The sequence below is a fragment of the Pecten maximus genome, unplaced genomic scaffold (assembly GCF_902652985.1).
Source record: "Pecten maximus unplaced genomic scaffold, xPecMax1.1, whole genome shotgun sequence".
NCBI classification, from domain to species: Eukaryota; Metazoa; Mollusca; class Bivalvia; order Pectinida; family Pectinidae; genus Pecten; species Pecten maximus.
Window position 1 is genome coordinate 6,098 of NW_022979421.1, and position 27,058 is coordinate 33,155.

At 35.9% G+C, this 27,058-nt stretch overlaps 1 protein-coding gene across 2 annotated transcripts; it reads left to right on the forward strand.

Annotated features, from left to right (window-relative positions):
* Positions 1 to 1,506: 1,506 nt before the first annotated feature.
* LOC117318624 lies at positions 1,507 to 26,232 on the forward strand. 2 transcript variants are annotated; one of them, XM_033873588.1, is made up of 3 exons: positions 1,507 to 1,806; positions 21,991 to 22,134; positions 25,304 to 26,232. In XM_033873588.1, exons 1-3 carry the CDS (start codon positions 1,578 to 1,580, stop codon positions 25,753 to 25,755), a joined length of 825 nt encoding a protein of 274 aa, XP_033729479.1. In that variant the 5' UTR covers positions 1,507 to 1,577; the 3' UTR covers positions 25,756 to 26,232. The 2 variants fall into 2 exon arrangements, with proteins under 2 accessions (XP_033729479.1, XP_033729480.1); XM_033873589.1 differs by lacking the exon at positions 21,991 to 22,134.
* The last annotated feature ends 826 nt before the right edge of the window (positions 26,233 to 27,058 follow it).

The following is a 27,058-nucleotide window of genomic DNA, read 5'->3' on the forward strand; positions in this document are numbered from 1 at the left end:
TTTACTATTTGATAACCTAAACAAGATCAGTTAAAAACTTATTTTTTTTCGGCATAGCCGTCTAATTTTGTTTTGGCCCCGGATATGACGCGACAGGTGGCGTTTCTGGTCAAGATGAAGTACGTGATTGGTCAATGTAGCGGTCAATGCAAAATGCAGATATACAGTTAAAAACAAAACAAAGTTAAAGGAATCTCACGGTAAACCAATATTTATTTTGTATTTTCTATCATATTAGTGGGTATATCTTTTAAAAAAATAACCTTCTGAATAATAACCATTCGAATTTGATGATGTATGCACATAAAAACATCAATTATCAATTATTAAAAGGTTATCACTCTGAATATGCAAATTTTGTGACATATACGATAAACGCATGCGCACAACAAACTAAAACACGTGGAAACAAAAATGGCTTCCAATGTGAATCGACTGCGGTTGGAAACGATAACAGCTTCCGCAATGAAGAGAATAAAAGGAAAATGGGTCAAACACAATCCTAGAATTAAACTTGGGAAGCAGTACAATAGATTGTAACAGTTCAAACATGAAAACAGCAGTAATACGGACGCCGCTCGTATTCTGCTTGATTGTTTGATAGTAGGTCATGACAATCTCGGTAATATTTACACAAACTCGGTAATAGTTCCACAAGCTCGGTAATATTTACACAGTCTGTACCAGTACATCGCTACTGTCACTATACTATATGAAGAGTGTTTACACTCATTTACACATAAATATTTGTGCAGTAATATATACAGAACGTGCTATTTAACATTTAAACCACTGTATAATATCGTTATCCAACTAACCCAGATGGAATATAGATATCGCCTTGTAAACTATCGTCTGTTTGTGTTGCCACGATTTCAAAACAGTCACGTAATGATTTAAAAATAATTTCCGCGCTAAATTAAGAGGGGGATTCCCAACTAAATCGAGTGGTCAAGCTGGACATAGGGATTGACTGTGAACATTGGGACAGCACAGAAACATAACTGGAAAGGAACAAAACGCGTACATTCAGTGAAAATTGCAACGTTTTTACCGTGATGTCCCTTTTAAATTGAATGCAAGCTGAATAAGTGGTGCATCTATTCAAATGACACATTTGCAGTCCTATTATCACCAAAAATGATTCAAACTGATATAATCTGTTATCCGTGCTGAAACTGCGCATTTATTAATTAAGATGTAGTTCATTAATTTATTTCACCAGTAGTTTAACATTATAACCACCAGCATTAAAACTATGCCGTTTATCTTTTTTAAAGATATTTCTTGTTAACACTATTTATTCTCCCTAGAGATATTTTATTCATAATGTTTACAAAGAAATGTGTGATGCTGCGTCACTCAATAACTTGATGTTTAAGATCCAATAAAACGTTAAAATGATGTTGTGACTTTTAGTTTCATTTCAGTTCAAAAACGAAAGTAACATTTTAACAGTTGTAAGAAAGGTAACGCCTTGATAACAGCGAATTTGGTCACGTGGTTTTGCCTACAACATTGATGCTGAGACGTGGCGCGAGTGCAGTCCATATTACAGGACTTCGTGAAGTTATAACATGGCGTCTCTAGCAGTAGCTTGCGGCGGATTTATCGCCTTAGTTTTGTTCATTTTGCAGACGGTTGGGGTAGCAACAAATCACTGGTATGTAGTAGAAGTATTGACCGGATCAAGCAAGATTACCATCGGTCTGTTTAGGATATGTGTAGAAATCAACCGTCTCGGCTCTAGCGCCAGCCAGTGCTTCACGTACAGTAGTTACAGCACCACACGGGATCTACTGAGTTGTAAGTTATCCCGTTTCATTAAGCTTGTATACTTTAGCTTATTCAAAGCTTTTATAGACAAAGTCGTGTTTTAAGCCCGCGTTTTAATTTTACCGAACTGAACGTTCCTTATAGCCAGCAGGGAATACACTAATGTAAAAATGATGATATGAATAAGTATTTTATGAAGACAGAATGCTTTGTATGATGCAGTGTTTACCATTTTTTGCCAAATTTAGCATATCTTTAGCTTTTATCAACTTTAAGTATTTAAATAATTCAAATAAGGTTTTACATCTTCCCTTCTTAAAAACTGTAGGTTGCACGTGTTTTACAACAACACCATCTATAATCACCTTGTTGGCCTGGATGGTTCAGTAGATTACCCTTATAACTTTTCATACACGATCGGAAAAACGAACTTCGTCTAGTATGTTACCACTACGCCACTCGACTGTAAAGATAAATGTATAAGGTTATATGTCCTTGTCGCATAATCAAACCAATCACCATTAAAATAAGTTAAATTCATAAAGTGCCACAGGTTAAGTGCAAAAGTTTTCATATTTTAGGAAACAGCATGCATATCATTTGACGAAACATTAAATGAAAAATAAACATGTGTTTATTTCTGTGCCAAAATATTCAAAGAATACAAGATAAATCTTATTACTTATTTTGAACACTTTTAAAATCAGGCATTGAACCAACATTATTTTTCAAAATCATGTACCAAAATTACAAGAAAAAAATATCATATTACGTTCATCGACGCCAGAACAATAGAAAAAAGTATTAAAGTGTAGACATTTATATTTGTTCGTCAATAAGCGTGACTGACATGGTCTATTCAATCAGCAGATTAAATATCTGTTAACTGTTTAAAATGCATTTGTATTTAAACATCACTTATGTTTATGAATCACGATAACAAAAACAAAAAATGTGCACGCAAAACTCACGAACGAACTGCTTACGAACGATTTAGACTGATCTATCACTTACCATATGTGCAGCGGCCATTGCATCGTCCTATATAGACATGTATGCATTATGTAGGCGGCACCGGCCAATGCGCCCTGTAATCTTAAACGATTTTGTGTGGTAAAAGTTATTTTAAGCCAATTTGAGTGCACATATAGCAAATCTTCTGTACTTACACTGAGATTCATTTAGTGTAGAATTGTAAATGTTACGATGGCCGATATCGGACGGACGGACGTTTTTGTCAACGAAATACGTACGTACATATTGTGTGTCAAAAATATCTACTGCTAGTAGTAGATAAATTTGTACACAAAAAGTGTACGTACAAATCCTGTGTAATAAACCTGTTACTAGTAACACATTTTTGACACAAAATTTGCACGTAAACAATTTTACGCAAAATTTGTACGTACATATTTTATGTACAAATTTATCTACTACTTCTAAATATCAATTAACATTCTTTCCTATCTTGATTGATCGCCTTGTGGTCGTACGTTGACTGCATCTGATAAGAATACGAGTAAACAATTAACTTTTGTCGCATTTGCACGAGGTAAACCAGACATATTTTGGTTTCGAGTGATACCATTCTTCCATTACGCTGGCTGGATATTCTGGCTTTACCCAACGCCATACTTTAAAGCCATATACTTTCATGAAAATGTTTACATTTCGAGATCCTTGCAGTTTTTAGACTTAATATATACCTAACAAATTAGCGCGAATCAAAAACTGAAGGAAAATGTGTTTTTATGACAGTATACGGGATATTCCCAAAATAATAATAATTGCCGGATATCTATTGGATTGCTGGTTAGCTTTTGAACATTGTCAACATTCACTTCTTGTTTATTTTGTTCAGTTATTACGCGAATATTCTGTTAATAAGTTTAAATTAAAGCATTAATAGGCAAAGTTCACGTATACTCGATATGTAAACAGCGGTCAAGCGTGTAGTTTATGTGCAGTGCACGTTGGTATAGCCTCGTTCTCGGCTACGCTACGTGACAAATCTCGCGATAAAAATAAATGCGGCGTGTTATTTTTTTACACTTATGTCTCAAGGACTCCTCCGGTCAAGCGTCCAGACCAGTGGTCATTTTAATGTTAGGAGAGCGTGTATGAGCATCTTGGACTGCCATTAATACATATGTTCAACTAGAATTTTAGGTTATTTGGGAGTATGTGACTTTGAATTCGAGCAGATAATTGGGTTCTGGCTTTTATTACCTTATCAGGCAAAATCAGCATACGACCGCATGGTAATCAATCAAGAATAAAAGGAATGTTAATTGATATTTATAAGTAGTAGATAAATTTGTACATAACATATGTACGTACAAATTTTGTGTCAAAAATGTGTTACTAGTAACAGGTTTTTGACACAGGATTTGTACGTACACTTTTTGTGTACAAATTTATCTTCTACTATAGCAGTGGATATTTTTGACACACAATATGTACGTACATTTTTCGTTGACAAAGTAACACCATTTTCCCCGTCCGATATCGACCATCGTAAAATGTCGGTACCGAGATAATACCTATTAAGGGAGCCCTCGTCTTTTACTGTTTCTCTAACAAGGAAGAATTGATTAATCTTCCTTGTAGTAATCTATTAGAGGGGTTTTTATAGTAGAGCAAAGTTTGTTGTTCACTCAATAGCCGATCACGACAATCGTTTCTTGTATCAATTAATATTATAAGAAAAACTATCAAACTAATATTCGTTATAATGTACGCATCAAACATATCCATTAGATGCACCTGACATCATCTCTAAAGTGTAGAAAAAAAGTTGGCGAGTAATAATGGCGAGTGGTTAAAAATAATGACAATCGCATCATCTCGAGGAAATTTTCAGCAATCTTTGGAGATGTAGTGTAGTGGAGGTGAGTGCCATGACCGAGTTCCATTTCGTGTCAAATGTGGATTGGTTTCCGATTTGTTTATCATAGAAAAACAAATGAACAGCTACCTCTTAACTCTTTCCTACATGTAACTTTGTGTTCTTACCGGATTCCGTACAGGAAGTAGTAGTTAAGCTCGCCCCAAGACGTTTAAATGAAATAGGACACTACATGTGCATATATGGTATGTTATATATTCTTATAGAAATACAAAGTTCAATGTTATCTTTGTAAATTATTGAGAAGTGTTTAAATGAATTAGATCTTGATGTCGCATCAAACACTATGAAACGTCTTAACACTGATATCTAAAATGAAAATGTAGCAAGCCGCCATATTGTTTACATTAACAACACATGTAGTGTCGCTTGATAAAATATATCCGCTATATTTAACAGTTTTGCTTTGTCCGGTCAGAGATGTATTGGCTAGTTATACAACAGGTGCAAGTGTCAATATATTTTCACAGCCATTATCGTATCCTACGTATCCTAAGAAGCATAACATGTTTTCTCTGTTGAAACAAGTTTGTATCATATACCTAATATGGGCAATCTTATAAGCATTTACCATTCACATGCATTGAAATTAAAACATTAAACATGCATAAATGAAAGTAGTCTTTTATTTCTATAATATTTTTTTCAAATATGATTAAGTGTTTATGGCATCCAAGTTTAACATTGGTTCAAAGTTAGTTTGAATACAAATATTTCTAATATTATTTTTTGTTTGTATTAGAATAGCATCAGATCTATATATATCCAATTTTGTGAGTGAAAAAAACAACAACCAAACATCCTTTCCCTATTTGACAATATTTTCTTATAAAACACTTAATCACAAGGTTGATCTATATGCACAGAGAAAATGAGGAAAACTTTCAAAAGAAATACAATTGAACCATAGCAAGGATTCAGAAAACAAAATAGGATGTCTGGTAAATTTATCTATCAAATATCTATCCTTTCAAGACATACATGTAGTATAGACCAGACCAAGGACAGACATGATATAGACCAGACCAAGGCAAGACATGGTATAGACCAGACCAAGGTCAGACATAGTATAGACCAGACCAAGGCCAGACATGGTATAGACCAGACCAAGGCCAGACATAGTATAGACCAGACCAAGGCAAGATATGGTATAGACCAGACCAAGGCAAGATATGGTATAGACCAGACCAAGGTCAGTCATAGTATAGACCAGACCAAGGCCAGACATAGTATAGACCAGACCAAGGCAAGACATGGTATAGACCAGACCAAGGTCAGACATAGTATAGACCAGACCAAGGCCAGACATGGTATAGACCAGACCAAGGCCAGACATAGTATAGACCAGACCAAGGTCAGACATGGCATAGACCAGACAAAGGCCAGACATTGTATAGACCAGACCAAGGTCAGACATGGTATAGACCAGACCAAGGTCAGACATGGTATAGACCAGACCAAGGCCGGACATGGTATAAACCAGGCCAAGGTCAGACAAAGTATAGACCAGACCAAGGCCAGACATAGTATAGACCAGACCAAGGTCAGACAAAGTATATACCAGACCAAGGCCAGACATGGTATAGACCAGACCAAGGCCAGACATGGTATAGACCAGACCAAGGTTAGACATGGTATAGACCAGACCAAGGTTAGACATGGTATAGACAAGACCAAGGCCAGACATGGTATAGACCAGACCAAGGCCAGTCAAGGTATAGACCAGACTAAGGTCAGACATGGTATAGACAAGACCAAGGCCAGACATGGTATAGACCAGACCAAGGCCAGTCAAGGTATAGACCAGACTAAGGTCAGACATGGTATAGGCCAGACCAAGGTCAGACATGGTATAGGCCAGACCAAGGTCAGACAAGGTATAGGCCAGACCAAGGTCAGACATGGTATAGACCAGACCAAGGCCAGACATGGTATAGACCAGACCAAGGCCAGACATGGTATAGACCAGACCAAGACAAGACACAGTATAGACCAGACCAAGGCCAGTCAAAGTATAGACCAGACCAAGGTCAGACATGGTAAAGACCATACCAAGGCCAGACATAGTATAGACCAGACCAAGGTCAGACATAGTATAGACCAGACAAAGGCCAGACATGGTATAGACCAGACCAAGGTCAGACATGGTATCGACTAGACCAAGGCCGGACATAGTATAGACCAGGCCAAGGTCAGACAAAGTATAGACCAGACCAAGGTCAGACATAGTATAGACCAGACCAAGGTCAGACAAAGTATAGACCAGACCAAGGCCAGACATAGTATAGACCAGACCAAGGCCAGACATGGTATAGACCAGACCAAGGTTAGACATGGTATAGACCAGACCAAGGTCAGACATGGTAAAGACAAGACCAAGGCCAGACATGGTATAGACCAGATCAAGGCCAGACAAGGTATAGACCAGACCAAGGTCAGACATGGTATAGGCCAGACCAAGGTCAAACATGGTATAGGCCAGACCAAGGTCAGACATGGTATAGGCCAGACCAAGGTCAGACATGGTATAGACCAGACCAAGGCCAGACATGGTATAGACCAGACCAAGGCCAGACATAGTATAGACCAGACCAAGGCAAGACACGGTATAGACCAGACCAAGGCCAGTCAAAGTATAGACCAGACCAAGGTCAGACATGGTAAAGACCATACCAAGGTCAGACATGGTATAGACCAGACCAAGGCCAGACATGGTATAGACCAGACTAAGGCAAGACATGGTAAAGACCAGACCAAGGTCAGACATACAAATGTAGTATAGACCAGACCAAGGTCAGACAAGGTATAGACCAGACCAAGGTCAGACATAGGTATAGACCAGACCAAGGTCAGACATAGTATAGACCAGACCAAGGTCAGACATAGTATAGACCAGACCAAGGTCAGACATAGTATAGACCAGACCAAGGTCAGACATGGTATAGACCAGACCAAGGTCAGACATGGTATAGACCAGACCAAGGCCAATCATAGCATAGTAACTTGACATTCCTCAAGAAGAATTCTCCAAAATAACAGGACACTAGCTAGGCATGACAGCTATACAATGACTAGACATTGCTTGCATACAATGTGATCATATTATTTCTATATATATAATTTCTACAGTGATATTATATCTATCTATATATTGTGATAACATCAAGAAAAATACCTCAACACTATAATTCTAGATGTCATCATCATTAAACGGATATGATAAAGCAAGTCCCTTGCTATGATGCTAGTTTAAACAAAGGTAATACATTATGTATTGACTCCATTTTCAAACTTGTCATTTCTCATCAGAATAATTGAACACTGGCTAGGTATAATCTGTTATGATAAAATGACTAGATAATCATTGGATAAACATACAAGTGATTATAATTCTAGACATATCAAAAGGATATAAGATAAGAAAGTCCCTTGTTAAGATACTACACTACTGTATTTATATGAAGATAATGTTGACTCCATTTAGATGGAGCGTTTTTGCACTAGTAATAAATTCCGTGCTGATAGGACATTCGGCGATTAAACAATACCTGGGTTGCTCCAGCCTAATAATGAATGCGGTTAGGGTCAGGTTTTGTCGATTTGTTTAATATCAGTTAAACTGAAGCCTGTCCTTTCAGATATTAAGTTATAAATAGTCCGAAGAGTTCTTACAATCTGATCCGCTATAAATCTTTTCATAGGAGATTTCCCCCACATCGGCAAAAGATGCTGCCGATGCATGCATGCCCTTTCGGATATTTAACTGACCTTTTCACGGAAGTTACTGATCCTAGCACATGCGCACACTTACTTTTCCCCATTGGCAAAAGTGATCAAATTTCTTAACTCGCCGATGTATCACCTGCGTGGGGCTCAGGCCCCACGCAATAATTGGCCGTGTCGTGTTACTCCTTAAGTAGGTTGGCTTCCAATATTTTATTTATAGATACGCTTGAAGTGGAGGTCATAGAAGGTCAACATCACATAATTACATGTAACTTTTGCATGTCGTATAAGCATGGTGTGATATATTTCTTAGTGTACCTCTTTTATGTAATAATTTCCTCAAAATTGAAGGTTTGCGGTTAGTGAGTTGACTGTCTTCAAAATTGATAACAGTAGGAAGTTCTGTATCTAGGCTGTTTGTGTGTGTACAGGAAATGTTACCCAGAGCACGATGACTGGGATATGATTGGCCCTATCGTTTTGCCCCTTACTTAACTGAATAACGTTTTTACGATGAGTCACCCGCCGACCTCTTTCAATGTTACATATAATCCAAGATATTAAAGGCGCTTTTCCCGCGGTAATATGATATCCGATATTTGAGTTATCATCGGCCGCTTCTGAGGTTGTTATCTGAAAGCAGACAGAACAAATACATTTTATGTATTTCAATTGATGACAATATTTGTTAGAAATATTCAACAACGCTATTACAAATATTATTGTTGCTTTATTTAAATGAATATCCCTAACCAGTAATAATATTACAAAGAAAACTGACTGCAAGCTCCACTTGAGTTGATAAATGTTGTTATTTCTTCTGTACATCGTAGGCGTATGACTATCAATAAAGTGTAAACTAAGAGTCGCGGTGTATATAATGTGTTCAGTTCTGTTACGAGTAAGATTGTTTAAAGCCCCATACTCCCAAAGAAATATATATAAATGTTTTCATTTTGACTTATACCTAACAAATTATCGCGAATAAAAAAACTGGAGGAAAATGTGTATATATGGAGGTATTCGGGAAATTTCCCAAAACAATAACTAAGTTCGACGGACCAAGTTTCTATGAAAATCAGTCCCACAATGCAACGGGCAGGACGTGAGGGACTGTCAAAACGTAAATAGATTCTGCAAAAAAGAAACGTTAACGGGACTGGAATCGGCAAACTCCAGGATTTCCTTAGGAAAAGAATTGATTCGTTGGAATTTAGCGAGAGAGGAAAAGGGAATAGACTCCAATGTCTAATTTTGCCGGACGTCTATTGGATTGCTGGTTAGCTTTTTTTCGTATTCCTCGAACATTGTCAACTTCACCGATCTGAATTTTATCGATGTTTTGTTGTATGCATATTGCTACATTTTAAAATTAGTATTTGTCTGTATTGTTGTTTATATTGATCAGTTATTACGATAACACTTTGCTTATATGCTCAAATGAAAGAATTATTAGGTGAGTTCGCATATACTCGATTGTTTGATACACTGATGTCGCAAGGATTCCGTCGGTCAAGCATCCAGTTCATTTTAATGTAAGGAGAGCATGAATGAGCTTCTTGGATTTTCATTTATACGTGTGTGCAACTATGCTGCTTTAAAAGTCGTTACTGTAATAACAAAATAAAGAAAGAGGATATTAAGCCATGCAACAATTAAAGGCCACTGTTGTACGCAGAATGCCATTAACCAGGAACAAATGTACACGAATCAGTAAGAGGGAAGAGGTCGTTTAAAAGATACCCATATGTTTTGCTTGTCGCTTTCTCGTATGCGTCTTTAAAGTATTTGAAAACCAAAGGCCAGCGCCAGCCTCGCGTCACAATTGTTACGAAATAAGACGATACTCAAGTTATTTGGAGGCATAGCTCTCATATACTATACCCACAATGTTCGGTGATTTTGCGATGGTGTGATGAAACACATATATTGCGCATAGGCATACACGATCCAGCTGGTGACGTAGTAAACATTTGTCCTATACGTTTGACGCTGTAAGTGGTATTAGTTTGGACGATGATCACGTGACTTTGTCCCACTCGCAGGATAAGAGGTACTGACAGATTGAAACGAAGGAATCAGAATGGGTATAAGCTGTAAGCTAATTGCGGATTGATATCCGATATGGTGTGATCATAGTGGAATATAAAGATATATATACAGTTGTATTTATTGTTTTTGTCAGATTGCAACGGTTCTTGATGCACACTTATTCATTAATGTTGAAAATTAATTAATTATTTATTATGAAGTAATAATATATAAAATCATTCATTGATTATTCATTTCGATATAAATGAATTATTTATGTTGATGAGGATTTTTAATTATCTATAAATGACCTTTTCTCTACTATGGCTGCCATAGAAAAAACATAAAAATGTTCTTAGATTAGATTTTCTAATGACTGATAAGTTAATAAAAATACATGTTTTGTCAAAAGTTAGCCAAGTAGTGAAATGGATATTCATTTTTTTTTATTGATATGCAGAAGCTAGTATGTAGAAAAGGTATCTTCAAAATCAGATGATTTGTTCAGTATCTTTATGCTTAAAACAAGCTTAATGGAAAATATTTGTATTAACAACAATATACTGATATGTGATATTAGAAAATTGGTTTTGTAGGCTTAAACATACACTGTCATTTTTGTTCATTATGAAACCTTTAGGAATTCACTTCGCTATTTGACCCTTAACATTAATAATGGTCGTAAAGCCCCTCAATTGAAATCAACTTTGTGTCATCTACTGGAGATAATGAATTATATTTGTATATAAATCAGATATTTTCGAGAAACTGAGCTAAACACAAAACTGTTGAGTCTATATTCAAAGCATCTTTTTTCCAGAGTCATTAGACTATAAAATCCTGACAAGATTCCGTATATATTTGGTTTATCCATCATCTATCTATCTAAGCCGTCGCCGCCAGAAAAATGACTCCATTGTCGCATTTTGCGACTTCGTGCAGATGAGACAGAAACTATTTCTGGGTCAATTTACTGTCAACTCCCCTCGGTCGTTGGAGTTGATTTTGAAAGGAAAATTTGACAATGACCTATAAATAAGAGGATTTAAGTACAGAATCTCAGTATAATCATGGAACTTATGAAAATAAAGGTGGAGTTGAAATCACTTAAAACTGTGAAGTCAAGTTTTGTAAGTCTCTCACATGTTCAAAGTTGATGACATCTCAAATAATCCTCCAAATGATGTAGGATATCTTGTTATTGACTGTGATGGCATAGAAAATCATTATCGTAGCATTCACTTTTGATTGCCCATGCTGAAGAAAAAATTGGGATAGGACCCAGTCGACACTTTAAAGCAAAATCAACTTGCAGATACATGCATTTGTAATATTTAATATCGTAGCTACCTGTAAATTAAAAAAAATATACTGCTAAATATTGAATTCAATTCAGAATTCAATGCATAGTTATACGATATACAAATGTATTCTCACACACATGCTATTCTGAATCTGTAAATGTTATATTATTTGAAAAAATAGATCTGACTACTGAGACTTTGCAAATAGGTCAAGGTAAAATATATTAAGACGCTTTACTGCACTCTATTCCCGCTACCTGCTTGCCAAAGTGTTTTGCCAAGTACAATCCAAATAAATCTTTTGCCATATCTATTGTTCTAAGTTAATTTTACTATATTCAAGAAAAAAGTTTGGCACTTCCAACTTGACAAACTAGAACATGTATATTGTGGACACGGTATTGAAATTCATAATCACTGGCCCTCATTATAGGATCAAAGTGTGTCAAACCTGTCGTCAAGCACATAAATCAATAACATTCAAATTTTAGCTCTTACATACAGTAAGTACATCAACTATAACATTTCTGTTACAAGATGTATGATTGAATAATAGCAGGGAAAATATCTCTGTTTTTTTTTATCTCTGTCATTCCACCATAACAATAATACATCGATCATAACATGAACACATATTGAATGTACAGAAATGCCCAAATGACTTCACAATCTTCATCAACTCTGGTAACTAATACTTAAAGAAACGTTGAATATTCCAAAAAAATATCTCATAAAACATTGATTATTTCTTCAGGAAATTAAATACTACATGGCATGAGTTTTGCTGATGTAACACTTCTCATTAGAATGATCTATGCAGAGGTTCACTTCTAGAAATGTGGAGCTCCTGCTCTGTAAAAAATGATATTCGAGCTATGCAGATCTACCATGACAAATAATCTTATTTTCATTTGTTAAAACATATACAAACACATATTACAGATGTCCGAAGTATTTTTGTTAAATTTAATATATAGATATTTTACGCATTTTATACGATTATCTATCATTTAAAATTCTTTTACAATGACATTAATATAGAAATATTCACGTCTTCATGTCATTTATCTGAACCACTGGCCACAAAATTCCAGAAAACAACGGGGATGGCCTGTTGAAATTGATGAACCATGGTGGATTTTTTTTTATTGAAAATAGCTTGCATTGTCTTCCAGTTCCTGTATTGATACATAAATCAATATTACTCTGATTATACATTACTATATATGTTATTGATTGATTACTCCCTAGGCCTTGTACTATTAAGATTATGGTGAGTAACGCTTCTTTTCTGTCACGTATTTATAGTATATTGTCTCATTTATGGCACTTTGAGTAGTTTTTTCAAGTCTAGGAATAAAAGCCCCTGTTGATTTTCTTACCGCTCCTGTAGTAACACAATTTCGTAGTTAGACGTATATGCATCTGTTTCATTTTCTGTCGCCTTGAAGTACTGAATCTGAATGCAGACAACAATTTCTATGAAAAAATGATGATTCCATTATGAAATGGTATCTTGGGACGTACATTTGAAATGTTTTTGAGGTATTTCAAAACACCATCAAATCGATGACATGATGTTAAACTGTAATGTAAGCGTAACTAGGTGAGGACAGAAATGCGTGCTTGGTCGTTAGTGATCCCAATCCCATCCCTGATTTTTCAATAATTATTACTTCAGTAAGTTCAATACACATCAACATAATACAGAGAGTTTCAAAACTGTTATGAAACGGAAGTCTACTTACTCATTATCTTGGCGATGGTAGCATGATAATTACAAAATCATTTCTTATTCATCTATTCCAATGACTTGGTGTTAAGTTCTGCATGTGTCCTTGATCAGATAGATATACCCACCGATCACATAGATATACCCACCGATCACATAGATATACCCACAGATCACATAGATATACCCACCGATCACATTGATATACCCATCGATCACATTGATATACCCATCGATCACATTGATATACCCATCGATCACATAGATATACCCACCAATACATAGATATACCCACCGATACATAGATATACCCACCAATACATAGATATATCCACCGATACATAGATATACCCACCAATACATAGATATACCCACCAATACATAGATATACCCACCGATACATAGATATACCCATCGATCACATAGATATACCCACCAATACATAGATATACCCACCGATACATAGATATACCCACCGATACATAGATATACCCACCGATACATAGATATACCCACCAATACAAAGATATACCCACCGATACATAGATATATCCACCGATACATAGATATACCCACCGATACATAGATATACCCACCAATACAAAGATATACCCACCAATACATACATATACCCACCAATACATAGATATACCCACCAATACATAGATATACCCACCGATACATAGATATACCCACCGATACATAGATATACCCACCAATACATAGATATACCCAACAATACATAGATATAGCCACCGATACATAGATATACCCACCGATACATAGATATATCCACCGATACATAGATATACCCACCAATACATAGATATACCCACCGATACATAGATATACCCACCGATACATAGATATACCCACCGATACATAGATATACCCACCGATACATAGATATACCCACCAATACATAGATATATCCACCGATACATAGATATACCCACCAATACATAGATATACCCACCAATACATAGATATACCCACCAATACATAGATATACCCACCAATACATAGATATACCCACCAATACATAGATATACCCACCGATACATAGATATACCCACCGATACATAGATATACCCACCAATACATAGATATACCCACCAATACATAGATATACCCACCAATACATAGATATACCCACCAATACATAGATATACCCACCGATACATAGATATACCCACCAATACATAGATATACCCACCAATACATAGATATACCCACTGATACATAGATATACCCACCAATACATAGATATACCCACCGATACATAGATATACCCACCGATACATAGATATACCCACCGATACATAGATATATCCACCAATACATAGATATATCCACCGATACATAGATATACCCACCAATACATAGATATACCCACCAATACATAGATATACCCACCGATACATAGATATACCCACCAATACATAGATATACCCACCAATACATAGATATACCCACCGATACATAGATATACCCACCGATACATAGATATATCCACCGATACATAGATATACCCACCGATACATAGATATATCCACTGATACATAGATATACCCACCGATACATAGATATATCCACCGATACATAGATATACCAGCCGATACATAGATATACCCACCGATACATAGATATACCAGCCGATACATAGATATACCCACCAATACATAGATATACCAGCCGATACATAGATATACCAGCCGATACATAGATATACCCACCGATACATAGATATACCCACCGATACATAGATATACCCACCGATACATAGATATACCAGCCGATACATAGATATATCCACCGATACATAGATATACCAGCCGATACATAGATATACCCACCGATACATAGATATATCCACTGATACATAGATATACCCACCGATACATAGATATATCCACCGATACATAGATATACCCACCAATACATAGATATACCCACCGATACATAGATATACCCACCAATACATAGATATACCCACCAATACATAGATATACCCACCAATACATAGATATACCCACCAATACATAGATATACCCACTGATACATAGATATACCCATCAATACATAGATATACCCACCAATACATAGATATACCCACCAATACATAGATATACCCACCAATACATAGATATACCCACCGATACATAGATATACCCACCGATACATAGACATACCCACCAATACATAGATATACCCACCAATACATAGACATACCCACCAATACATAGATATACCCACCGATACATAGATATACCCACCAATACATAGATATACCCACCAATACATAGATATACCCACCAATACATAGATATACCCACCGATACATAGATATACCCACCGATCACATAGATATACCCACCAATACATAGATATACCCACCGATACATAGATATACCCACCGATACATAGATATACCCACCGATCACATAAATATACCCACCAATACATAGATATACCCACCAATACATAGATATACCCACCGATACATAGATATACCCACCAATACATAGATATGCCCACCAATACATAGATATACCCACCGATACAGATATACCCACCAATACATAGATATACCCACCGATACAGATATACCCACCAATACATAGATATACCCACCGATACATAGATATACCCACCGATACAGATATACCCACCAATACATAGATATGCCCACCAATACATAGATATACCCACCGATACAGATATACCCACCAATACATAGATATACCCACCGATACATGGATATACCCACCAATACATATATATACCCACCAATACATATATATACCCACCGATACATAGATATACCCACCAATACATAGATATACCCACCAATACATAGATATACCCACCGATACATAGATATACCCACCGATACATAGATATACCCACCAATACATAGATATACCCACCGATACATAGATATACCCACCGATACATAGATATACCCACCAATACATAGATATACCCACCGATACATAGATATACCCACCGATACATAGATATATCCACCGATACATAGATATACCCACCGATCACATAGATATACCCACCAATACATAGATATACCCACCAATACATAGATATACCCACCGATACATAGATATACCCACCAATACATAGATATACCCACCGATACATAGATATACCCACCAATACATAGATATACTCACCAATACATAGATATACCCACCGATACATAGATATACCCAACAATACATAGATATACCCACCGATACATAGATATACCCACCGATACAGATATACCCACCAATACATAGATATACCCACCAATACATAGATATACCCACCAATACATAGATATACCCACCAATACATAGATATACCCACCAATACATAGATATACCCACCGATACATAGATATACCCACCAATACATAGATATACCACCAATACATAGATATACCCACCGATCACATAGATATACCCACCAATACATAGATATACCCACCAATACATAGATATACCCACCAATACATAGATATACCCACCAATACATAGATATACCCACTGATACATAGATATACCCACTAATACATAGATATACCCACCGATACATAGATATATCCACCGATACATAGATATACCCACCGATACATAGATATATCCACCGATACATAGATATACCAGCCGATACATAGATATACCCACCGATCACATAGATATACCCACCAATACATAGATATACCCACCAATACATAGATATACCCACCAATACATAGATATACCCACCGATACATAGATATATCCACCGATACATATATATATACCCACCGATACATAGATATACCCACCAATACATAGATATACCCACCGATACATAGATATACCCACCGATCACATAGATATACCCACCGATACATAGATATACCCACCAATACATAGATATACCCACCAATACATAGATATACCCACCGATACATAGATATACCCACCGATACATAGATATATCCACCGATACATAGATATACCCAACAATACATAGATATACCCACCGATACATAGATATACCCACCGATACATAGATATATCCACCGATACATAGATATACCCACCGATACATACATATATCCACCGATACATAGATATACCAGCCGATACATAGATATACCCACCGATCACATAGATATACCCACCAATACATAGATATACCCACCAATACATAGATATATCCACCAATACATAGATATATCCACCGATACATAGATATACCCACCAATACATAGATATACCCACCAATACATAGATATACCCACCGATACATAGATATACCCACCGATACATAGATATACCCACCAATACATAGATATACCCACCAATACATAGATATACCCACCGATACATAGATATACCCACCAATACATAGATATACCCACCAATACAAAGACATACCCACCAATACATAGATATACCCACCAATACATAGATATACCCACCAATACATAGATATACCCACCAATACATAGATATATCCACCAATACATAGATATACCCACCAATACATAGATATACCCACCGATACATAGATATACCCACCAATACATAGATATACCCACCGATCACATAGATATACCCACCGATACATAGATATACCCACCGATACATAGATATACCCACCGATACATAGATATACCCACCAATACATAGATATACCCACTGATACATAGATATACCCATCAATACATAGATATATCCACCGATACATAGATATACCCACCAATACATAGATATACCCACCAATACATAGATATATCCACCGATACATATATATATACCCACCGATACATAGATATACCCAACAATACATAGATATACCCACTGATACATAGATATACCCACCGATCACATAGATATATCCACCGATACATAGATATACCCACCGATCACATAGATATACCCACCAATACATAGATATACCCACCAATACATAGATATACCCACCGATACATAGATATATCCACCGATACATAGATATACCCACCAATACATATATATACCCACCGATACATAGATATACCCACCGATACATAGATATACCCACCGATACATAGATATACCCACCGATACATAGATATACCCACCGATACATAGATATACCCACCAATACATATATATACCCACCGATACATAGATATACCCACCGATACATAGATATACCCACCGATACATAGATATACCCACCGATACATATATATACCCACCGATACATAGATATACCCACCGATACATAGATATACCCACCGATACATAGATATACCCAACAATAAAACAAATATTTCCAGCTCGTATAACACAACATGGACGCTTACATAGTATTTGATCGCAGACATTATCTATTCCCAGTCTAAATCAATAAATATACCACAGTTCTTGTTTCAAGCACACATTGGTCGTATTTTATCTTCTGTTAATATAATACCTTGATGTCCAGCTGTCCACTTTCCTTTATACCTAGCTTTTCTCCTTCTTTATTTGCTTCTGAACTCTTGGTTTCTGCTTCTACTTCTCTTCCCGAACTATAAAACTACTGTTTTTAAGAATTTCAGTCAATTACACGTATCCTATCACTCACTGCCTCGTGTGACGGATGCCCGATAACCTTGTGATACTGTTACCTTATCCTATCGAGATGTGTATTCGATATTCTTATGTCGTAGTTCTTATCAGCTCGAAGAGCGACTGTCAGGCCAGATATTTACTTGGATGATAAACCTCTTTTTCAACTTATGCTCTTTATTTGTCCTAAGTATCAATAATATACCTTCAAGAAAATTCCTTTATTACATAAAAACTTAATTATGTGAGTTAGCATACCTCTAACTATAATAGCCTTACCCAGCGTTAACATTGCCTTATTCCAGAACACTCATAAGCTGATGACTTCTTTACAGTCGGGGCTCGAGATAACACTGATTTATTTAAGGGCTCATGCTGTTGATTTTCCACTAAATGTCAAGAGCATTCATAAACTGGTGACTATGAGGTCAGTGACGAACAAAACCAAATACTGACAGTCATTGAATCATAAAGATATTATAAATTTTAATTGGGAACATCTGTTTGACCACATCAATTATCTCGTACTCAAAACAGAGGCAAAGTACTTTCAATTTGTACAGCGCTCACTCAGACTCTAGGATTTGTTTTTGTTCTCCAGATACATCATCTCTTTTATGTACATGGATTTCTCAATAGTGAAATAGAAAATGACATCAGTCAAATAAACATGTAATAAACAGCGCTCTAACCATGCAGTTCCAAATCAATATTCAGTATTTCAAATGTTAATTGATATTTTTTTTTCATCAATGAACATAAATTGCAAGATAAAATGCATAGTCATAAGTAATTAAACGGTTAATTTTACAAAAGCACAGACAGACTTTAACAAAACAGGGATGCTGTTTATATTTACAGTATTGTGATAATTTCAGATAGACTCATAAATCAAATTCCTTAGATAGCACATGGAGTTTATGCTACCAGAGGATGGTTCATAAAGATATACATTATTATATAAATTATCATATTCAATATAAGCCCATATCAAAGGAACCATAAATTAACCTCTTGCTGTAATTCAGTAGGTGGTGAGCTAATTACAATGACTTGCAATCACCATCACTTTGTTCTGCAATAGTAATGAGTAGTTATTTATAATACTAAGAATGAACTTGCTGTCAGACATTTATGGTAAAACTATGACTTTCCAACTTTTATTGTCTTAACTGTTTATCTGTTTTCTGCAAATACCTAGTCTTCAATATTCAAGAAAATATTTAGATTTCATATCAATTATCAATGTATTAGATCAAAATAAATCAAATAAGTATGAGATTCGTGTTTTTGCTGATGTTATCAGACTGAAATTAAGCAGCGTTTTTCATAGATTATTGTTATTTGCTAAGATAGAGATGAAAATGAAACAAAAGAGCCTTATGAAGACGGCCAAGTCATAAAGGCAAGGAAATGTAAGCCAAATTAATCCTTAATTACTATTCAATTTATACATGAATATTTATCCTATCCAATGAATTATTACATTCCTAAGTCACTTCAAATATCAATATCATCAGATCAATGCATGGCAGAAAAGATGAAAACAGTTAAAGACAGTCAAATAACAGATTATACAAGTCTCTAAGAACTCTCCCATTGATCCGGAACCCTAGCCCAGATGTCAAGAATGCTGAAACTAAGTCAGATACAGATTAAATAAGTTATCTAAGAGTCTAAAACATTGATATGAAAACCTTGCCCTGTGTTCCGGAATACTGAAAGTACGTCAAATAAATGATCATACAAGTCTTCTAAGAGCCTATACCTCCAATCCGAAATCCTAGGCCATTAGTCCGGAATATCAATATCAACTAGTTGAAATAATTGATTTTTCTTCTTCTTCTTCTTACGAGGGGTGAAAGAGCCTTTTTTTCGAAATCCAGTAAACAAAATGGCCGCCATATAGAGGTTTATGATTGGCTGAAATTTAGATATTGTCCGATTTTTGATGAAATTTGGTATATAGGTACATCACGGGACACCGGTCATTCCCGTAACCTCACTTCCACATTTTAACAAAATGGCTGCCATTTCCTGACCTCTGATTGGTCCAAATTTACATTTTGTCCGATTTTGATGAAATTTGGTATGTAGGTACATCATGGGATACGGGTCACTCTCGTAATCTCACTTTCACTTTTGAACAAAATTTCCGCCATTTCCTGACCTCTGATTGGACCAAATTTATATATTGTCCAATTTTGATGAAATTTGGTATGTAGGGTTATTAGGGGACTGCAAAATCAACTAAATGGGTTTCGTTGCCATAGCAACCATACATACAGAGGCTTCTGATTGGTCGAAATTTAGATGTTCGATTTCAATGAAATTTGGTATATAGGGATATGGAGGTATGCAGAACACAATGGTACGACGACTGCGGGCGCGTTTGGGGGACTTCTGTAATGGTTTCCCATTACAATTAGTACTTGTTTATATCATGATGATTATTAACTTGTGTCAGCGTTAGTATCTATACTATGTCTGTCACATACAATAAACTGCTTTGTTGCCAATGGCTATTTTTTTTCTTTTCATTCTATTAAATTAGAATCAACAGACAAAGAGAGCTCAGTTGTAGAATATGTATTGTTGGCATTTTATACGAAGAAAATTAATTTCTAAGCAAACGTACAATTTTTCTCTAGTAAGCATAGCTCATTGCGATCACATTATCTCCAGCATTGCCAAAGAGTTCCCTGAATTGCAACGATTGAGCTCATTGGTGAAGCAGATATCATTTTGTGATGAAATCAAGGGACTTTTACATATGTTTTTCTTTCTGGAAATTCTCAGAGTATTCTATAAATATATAAATATATATTTCATTGAAAAATCATTTCCAATTTCTGAAATTGTCCCTAGACATTAATTACCTTATAATCGGTTCATTGACGTACATTCATCTGGTTGTAGTTAACTACTATGCGATTACGGGACTAAGTGTCATTGGCTGTATCCTCCTCTTCACCACTATCATCGTCGCTATCGTCGGGTGTGTCACCACAAGACCAGATCGTCCGACTATCAAAAACCTGTCCGGTATCTGGTTTTGTTCCTGTAAGTATATATCCAACCGGTCGGAATATGTTCTGTACAGGTAAGTATATATCCAACCGGTCGGAATATGTTCTGTACATGTAAGTAAATATCTATTCGGTCGGAATATGTTCTGTACATGTAAGTATATATCCACCTGACCGGAATATGTTCTGTACAGGTAGGTATATTTCTATCCTACCTGAATATTTTTTGTACAGGTAGGTATATATTCACCCGGCAGGAATCTGTTCTGTGCAGGTAAGTATATACATAGTACAGGTAAGCATATACCCCCCGGCCGAAATATGTTCTGTACAGGTAAGTATATATCCACTTAACCGGAATAAGTTATGTGCAGGTAAATATATATCTATCCTACCGGAATATGTTCTGTACAGGTAAGTATACTTCTATCCTACCTGAATATGTTCTGTACAGGTACGTATAATTCTATCCTACCTGAATATGTTCTGTACAGGTAAGTATATATCCAATCGCCAAGCACCTGGCTGAAATATATATTTTTGTGGGGATAAGCTATAGCAAACCAAAATCCGGCTGAACAACCTCAGTTGGAGAAACCCTTCTTACTCAATAAAAATAATTACAACTGACTGTTAATATTAAAGTTGAATGTTTGGAACTGAAGTAGAAACATTGAGATCGAAGCTCTCCTAGGGTACAGAGTCCTGACATAAATTACAAACAATCCTTAGAAAGATACACAACAATGTTTAGATCGACCTTTAGACCGTGTTTCTTTAAAAATGCCGTCAAAACTTTCACGCACTCGAGCAAATTCAAACAATGTACATTGTCATGCTGTCATTCCCTGTCGACAATATGTTTTGTATTTTGCATCATGTTGGCCGCTAATTTCCACGCCCATATTTTGTTTCGATGGCTTCTTATCGTTCAGTATCCTACAGCGAAACTGAAAGTATAGGTAACCACTGAACCGGTTATCGAGACAGACTCTATTGTATATATTACGCAATTGCCTTTTCTACAGTGCAGTACCATGTACTGTAAAACTTTCTTAAGACGAACCTGCTTGATACGAATTTCTGCTTGATACGAAGTAAATTCAAATCCCCGGTTTTGGCTCCTCTGTAGTTCATGTCACGTACGTATTTGGGCATATAAAGAATTTCAACGTAGAAATAAACAATCTTCCTTGCAAAGTGTCGTGTTTGATAATGACGCACCTTTTTAAATCATAAAAGCGCAAGGCCGTCTGACAATACTTTTACTTTTGTCAATGTGGTAATTTAGGCGACTCAAAATAAACAATTACACAACAACAGGCACTTGTATTATCAGTGTTGTTAGCTTACTAATGTAGTGGTTTGGAATTGGGCGCATTTCTTCCGCCGCCCTCTTCAGTCCATTGGTCAGTCTTCAAGTGTCCAATGTCTGTCCATTTTCCATTGGGCGTCTTTGTTGTGATAACTTTAGGAATTAGTTGCAGTTTTAGTGAGTATTGACATTCCTTTGACTACTCAACTACAGCGTTGACACTACATGTGCATAGTAAAACAGGTTATACAAATATTTTTATAGGCATTGAAGCATGACTGTAGATGCGATATAATAATTTATTAAAAATTTCGAGAAACCGAAAGTGAAAGTAAAAATAAATATATTTAACTATATTTAATTTAGCTTGAAATAAGTGTTTCTGTTGGCTAAGGTTTGTATTAACTAATGACATCAATCTAGCTATTTTAAATCATACGAAGCTCAAGTTACTCCACAACAAATATTCAAAGGATAAAAACACGAAGATGTTAAATCAACGAGAAAAGTAACAATGACAATATTGAGTAAAAAATAAACATCGTCGCATGGCTGCCATCCACCAGTTGAATTAGGCTCAAACTTGCCAGAAATAATAGTGGAATGGTCTTGATCAAATGGTTTTATTTTCGGAGTTGGTCGAAAACCAAAATGGCCGCCATGGTTCCATGATTAGGATTCATGAATATAAGTTAATGTTGTGCCCCAATTGGGCACAAGGCTGCATTTGGTGTTTTTCATTGTTTCGATATTTGCAATGATGAGACATAGTAAAACATGAAATAACAAGAAAAAAGATAATGAAATAAAAGAATAATTAATATGGATGAAGTTTCACGAAAAAAGTTACACGGTTGACTATCATAGCAACGATAGAGACCATGGTATTACATTTACCAATACGTATAGCTGAAATCACTCTGCACGATACACTATGTATATCTGCAATTAATGAATTTAATGATTACTATCCCTTACATTTGTATATTAATGCTTCTTCGATTCTATGCCGCCTTTCGATACTAAAACCATTGACGAGTTCCGATATCGTAACATGAACATTAAAATCGATAGCTATTTTTCAAGTGAAATCTTTTATCCAATATAAGCAGAATTTTATGTTCTTCTGAAAGGTTTTCACTAACAAAATCGTCTAAATACCGCTTTGCCTTTTCCTGTTTATATATTGATTTTGAAAAAGAGAAACGTTATAATTAAAGTCTTTTATTGATTCAAGATTACTATTAGAATAATGGATTTAGAAGTTAAACTTAACGCTGTTAATGTTGTTCCATTTACCAGTCATGTGACCTTACTTGATGTGCAAATGACCTGAATGGGCCTTCGTAGTACAGAAGACGATGTGTACTTAAAATGTGAAAATGTATTGAGCATATGCAACATTGTAAACTCGGAAATAAAGACAAAATACAATTGTTGAATTTAAGATGCTTACATACTCGTGACCAAGGATAACATTAACCGTGATCGCAATTCGTTTTGGTCTGGGTTGATGAGAAATCCAAGATGGCCGCCATAGTCAATAATACCACTATACAAAAATGTACTTGCTACTGAGTATGCATGATACAATGATACAAGGTGACCGTTTAGGCCTGTGGGCCTCTTCTTTTGTATTGATTTTATTATGTTTTGTTTTCATTATTTCATTGTATTTCACGAACTTGTAGTTTTGACATCACTTCGGCCTTGGATATAGTCCGTGAAAATAGGTAGCCCACACCTTCATACGTTAATATAAATGAAAGACAAGATAGCATACTTTTCTAAATAAATGAATACATTTTCATGTAAAAACGCTGAAATACAAAGATACATGTGTTTGTTATGTAAGTGGTAATAATATGTATATTTGTTTCTCAAACAGCCGGATGTACTATTGCTGCTGTCATCTGGTTTTACTTCACCCAATACAACAACTCGCAGACACTGCTGTCCTTGACCTCTCTTGTAGAGGTCAGCCTTGGCTATTCCTTCTACCTTGTGGTTATAGCTGGTGGAGGTACACTTATTGCCGCCATTACTATGTGTGTGATGGCAAATAACATGGATGTTCCGCAGACCGCCACCCCTGTCCCTTTCGTAGCCCCAGCGGGACAACAGGTTATTGTGATGCACTCAGGAGTCCAACAGCAGGGTCCTGCTGGCAATCCACAGCCTGGCTACATTCAACCGGGGTATCCACAGTCTGGCTTCAGTCAACCAGGATATACACAGCCTGGCTACAGTCAGCCAGGATATCCACAGCCTGGTTATGCACCAAATGTACCTGGGTATGCGGGACAGCCAATGGCCAACTCACCGCAACCAATGAAATGAACGTTTCTTTCAGTAAAAACTTGCATCCAACAGTGGCTTAAATGAACATTCGAAAATATGCAACTTTCAAGTGTTGTAAAAATATTTTAGACATTTTTGGGCTCCGACTCTTCTACGTAGTTTCGAGTTATCAATGATAATTGCGATCATTCTTCAAATTAAGACGTGCAAAAAACGTTCACCCATGCGTATCATTAAAAAATGAAAATATCCTTAATAAGAAAATTTCAAATTTTGTATGATTTGATTGAAGAATATGATCATCATAACAATAACAACTACTGATAGACGTTACATGTTTATGAAATTATATAGATATATATATATTGCCCTCCTACCAAACCTGGTAGATGAACGAGGCAATTGTTGAACAATGACTCTACTTTATTCTCTATTAAGGACATACAGATATTTAATGATCTTCTCTGCATCCAAATTGACGCATGAAAATAGTAAAACATAATTCCTTTGTTATTATTATTGGCGTTGTGTTTTAGATTTAATTTTCTCCAATATCTCTATTTTTCAATTGCGATACAAGTTATAGAGAAAAACGCTTTTAACGTGTCCATTTTTTGGATTATTTTATGAAATGTACGTGTTAAACAGGTTTTGAACCAAAACTATTCCCAAAACAACATTAAACTTTTTTTTATGTGAAGTGTTAACATAGACATGTGGTGTTTCTCATCTTACGACAGCTGGTCTAGTTAATGCCAAGTATCTACGTCAGCAGTGTGAGAAGGTTTTATTTCAATAGCGTATACTCAGTTAAGGAAACACCTTATTTTATATTCATGAATCAGATAAAGGTATTTTTCGTCAGACCCTTAAAGCGACTGTAACTGTAGATTTCATACTCATTACAAAATCGTAATAGGATTAAGCCATAGTGGTACATGAGTCTATGCAGCATACAATGCGGTTAACTATATGGTTACGTATTTTAAAACATTGTTTATCAAAATTGCTGATTTTAAACAATGCCACACAGAGAAATGTCGAATGCAATCACGTGGTTGCGAGTCACGAGGTCACACAGCGTGGTTACATTCTTGTAGAACCTACCTAGTTGTAATGTTTTTGTACATTAAGTGATGCATTTACGTCACTCTTCAATTCAAAACTGGTTGTGATATACCAAAATCTATTCATAGCCATGCTTACTAACCCGAAGAAAACATGTTTTCTAAAGAAGACAATGGTTGGCTGACAATCAACCAATTGCCGTGTGCCGTTGGTATCATCATGCCTACTATACGATTGGAGTTCTTTAATCTTCCTTGTCTAAATTTCCGTTTGA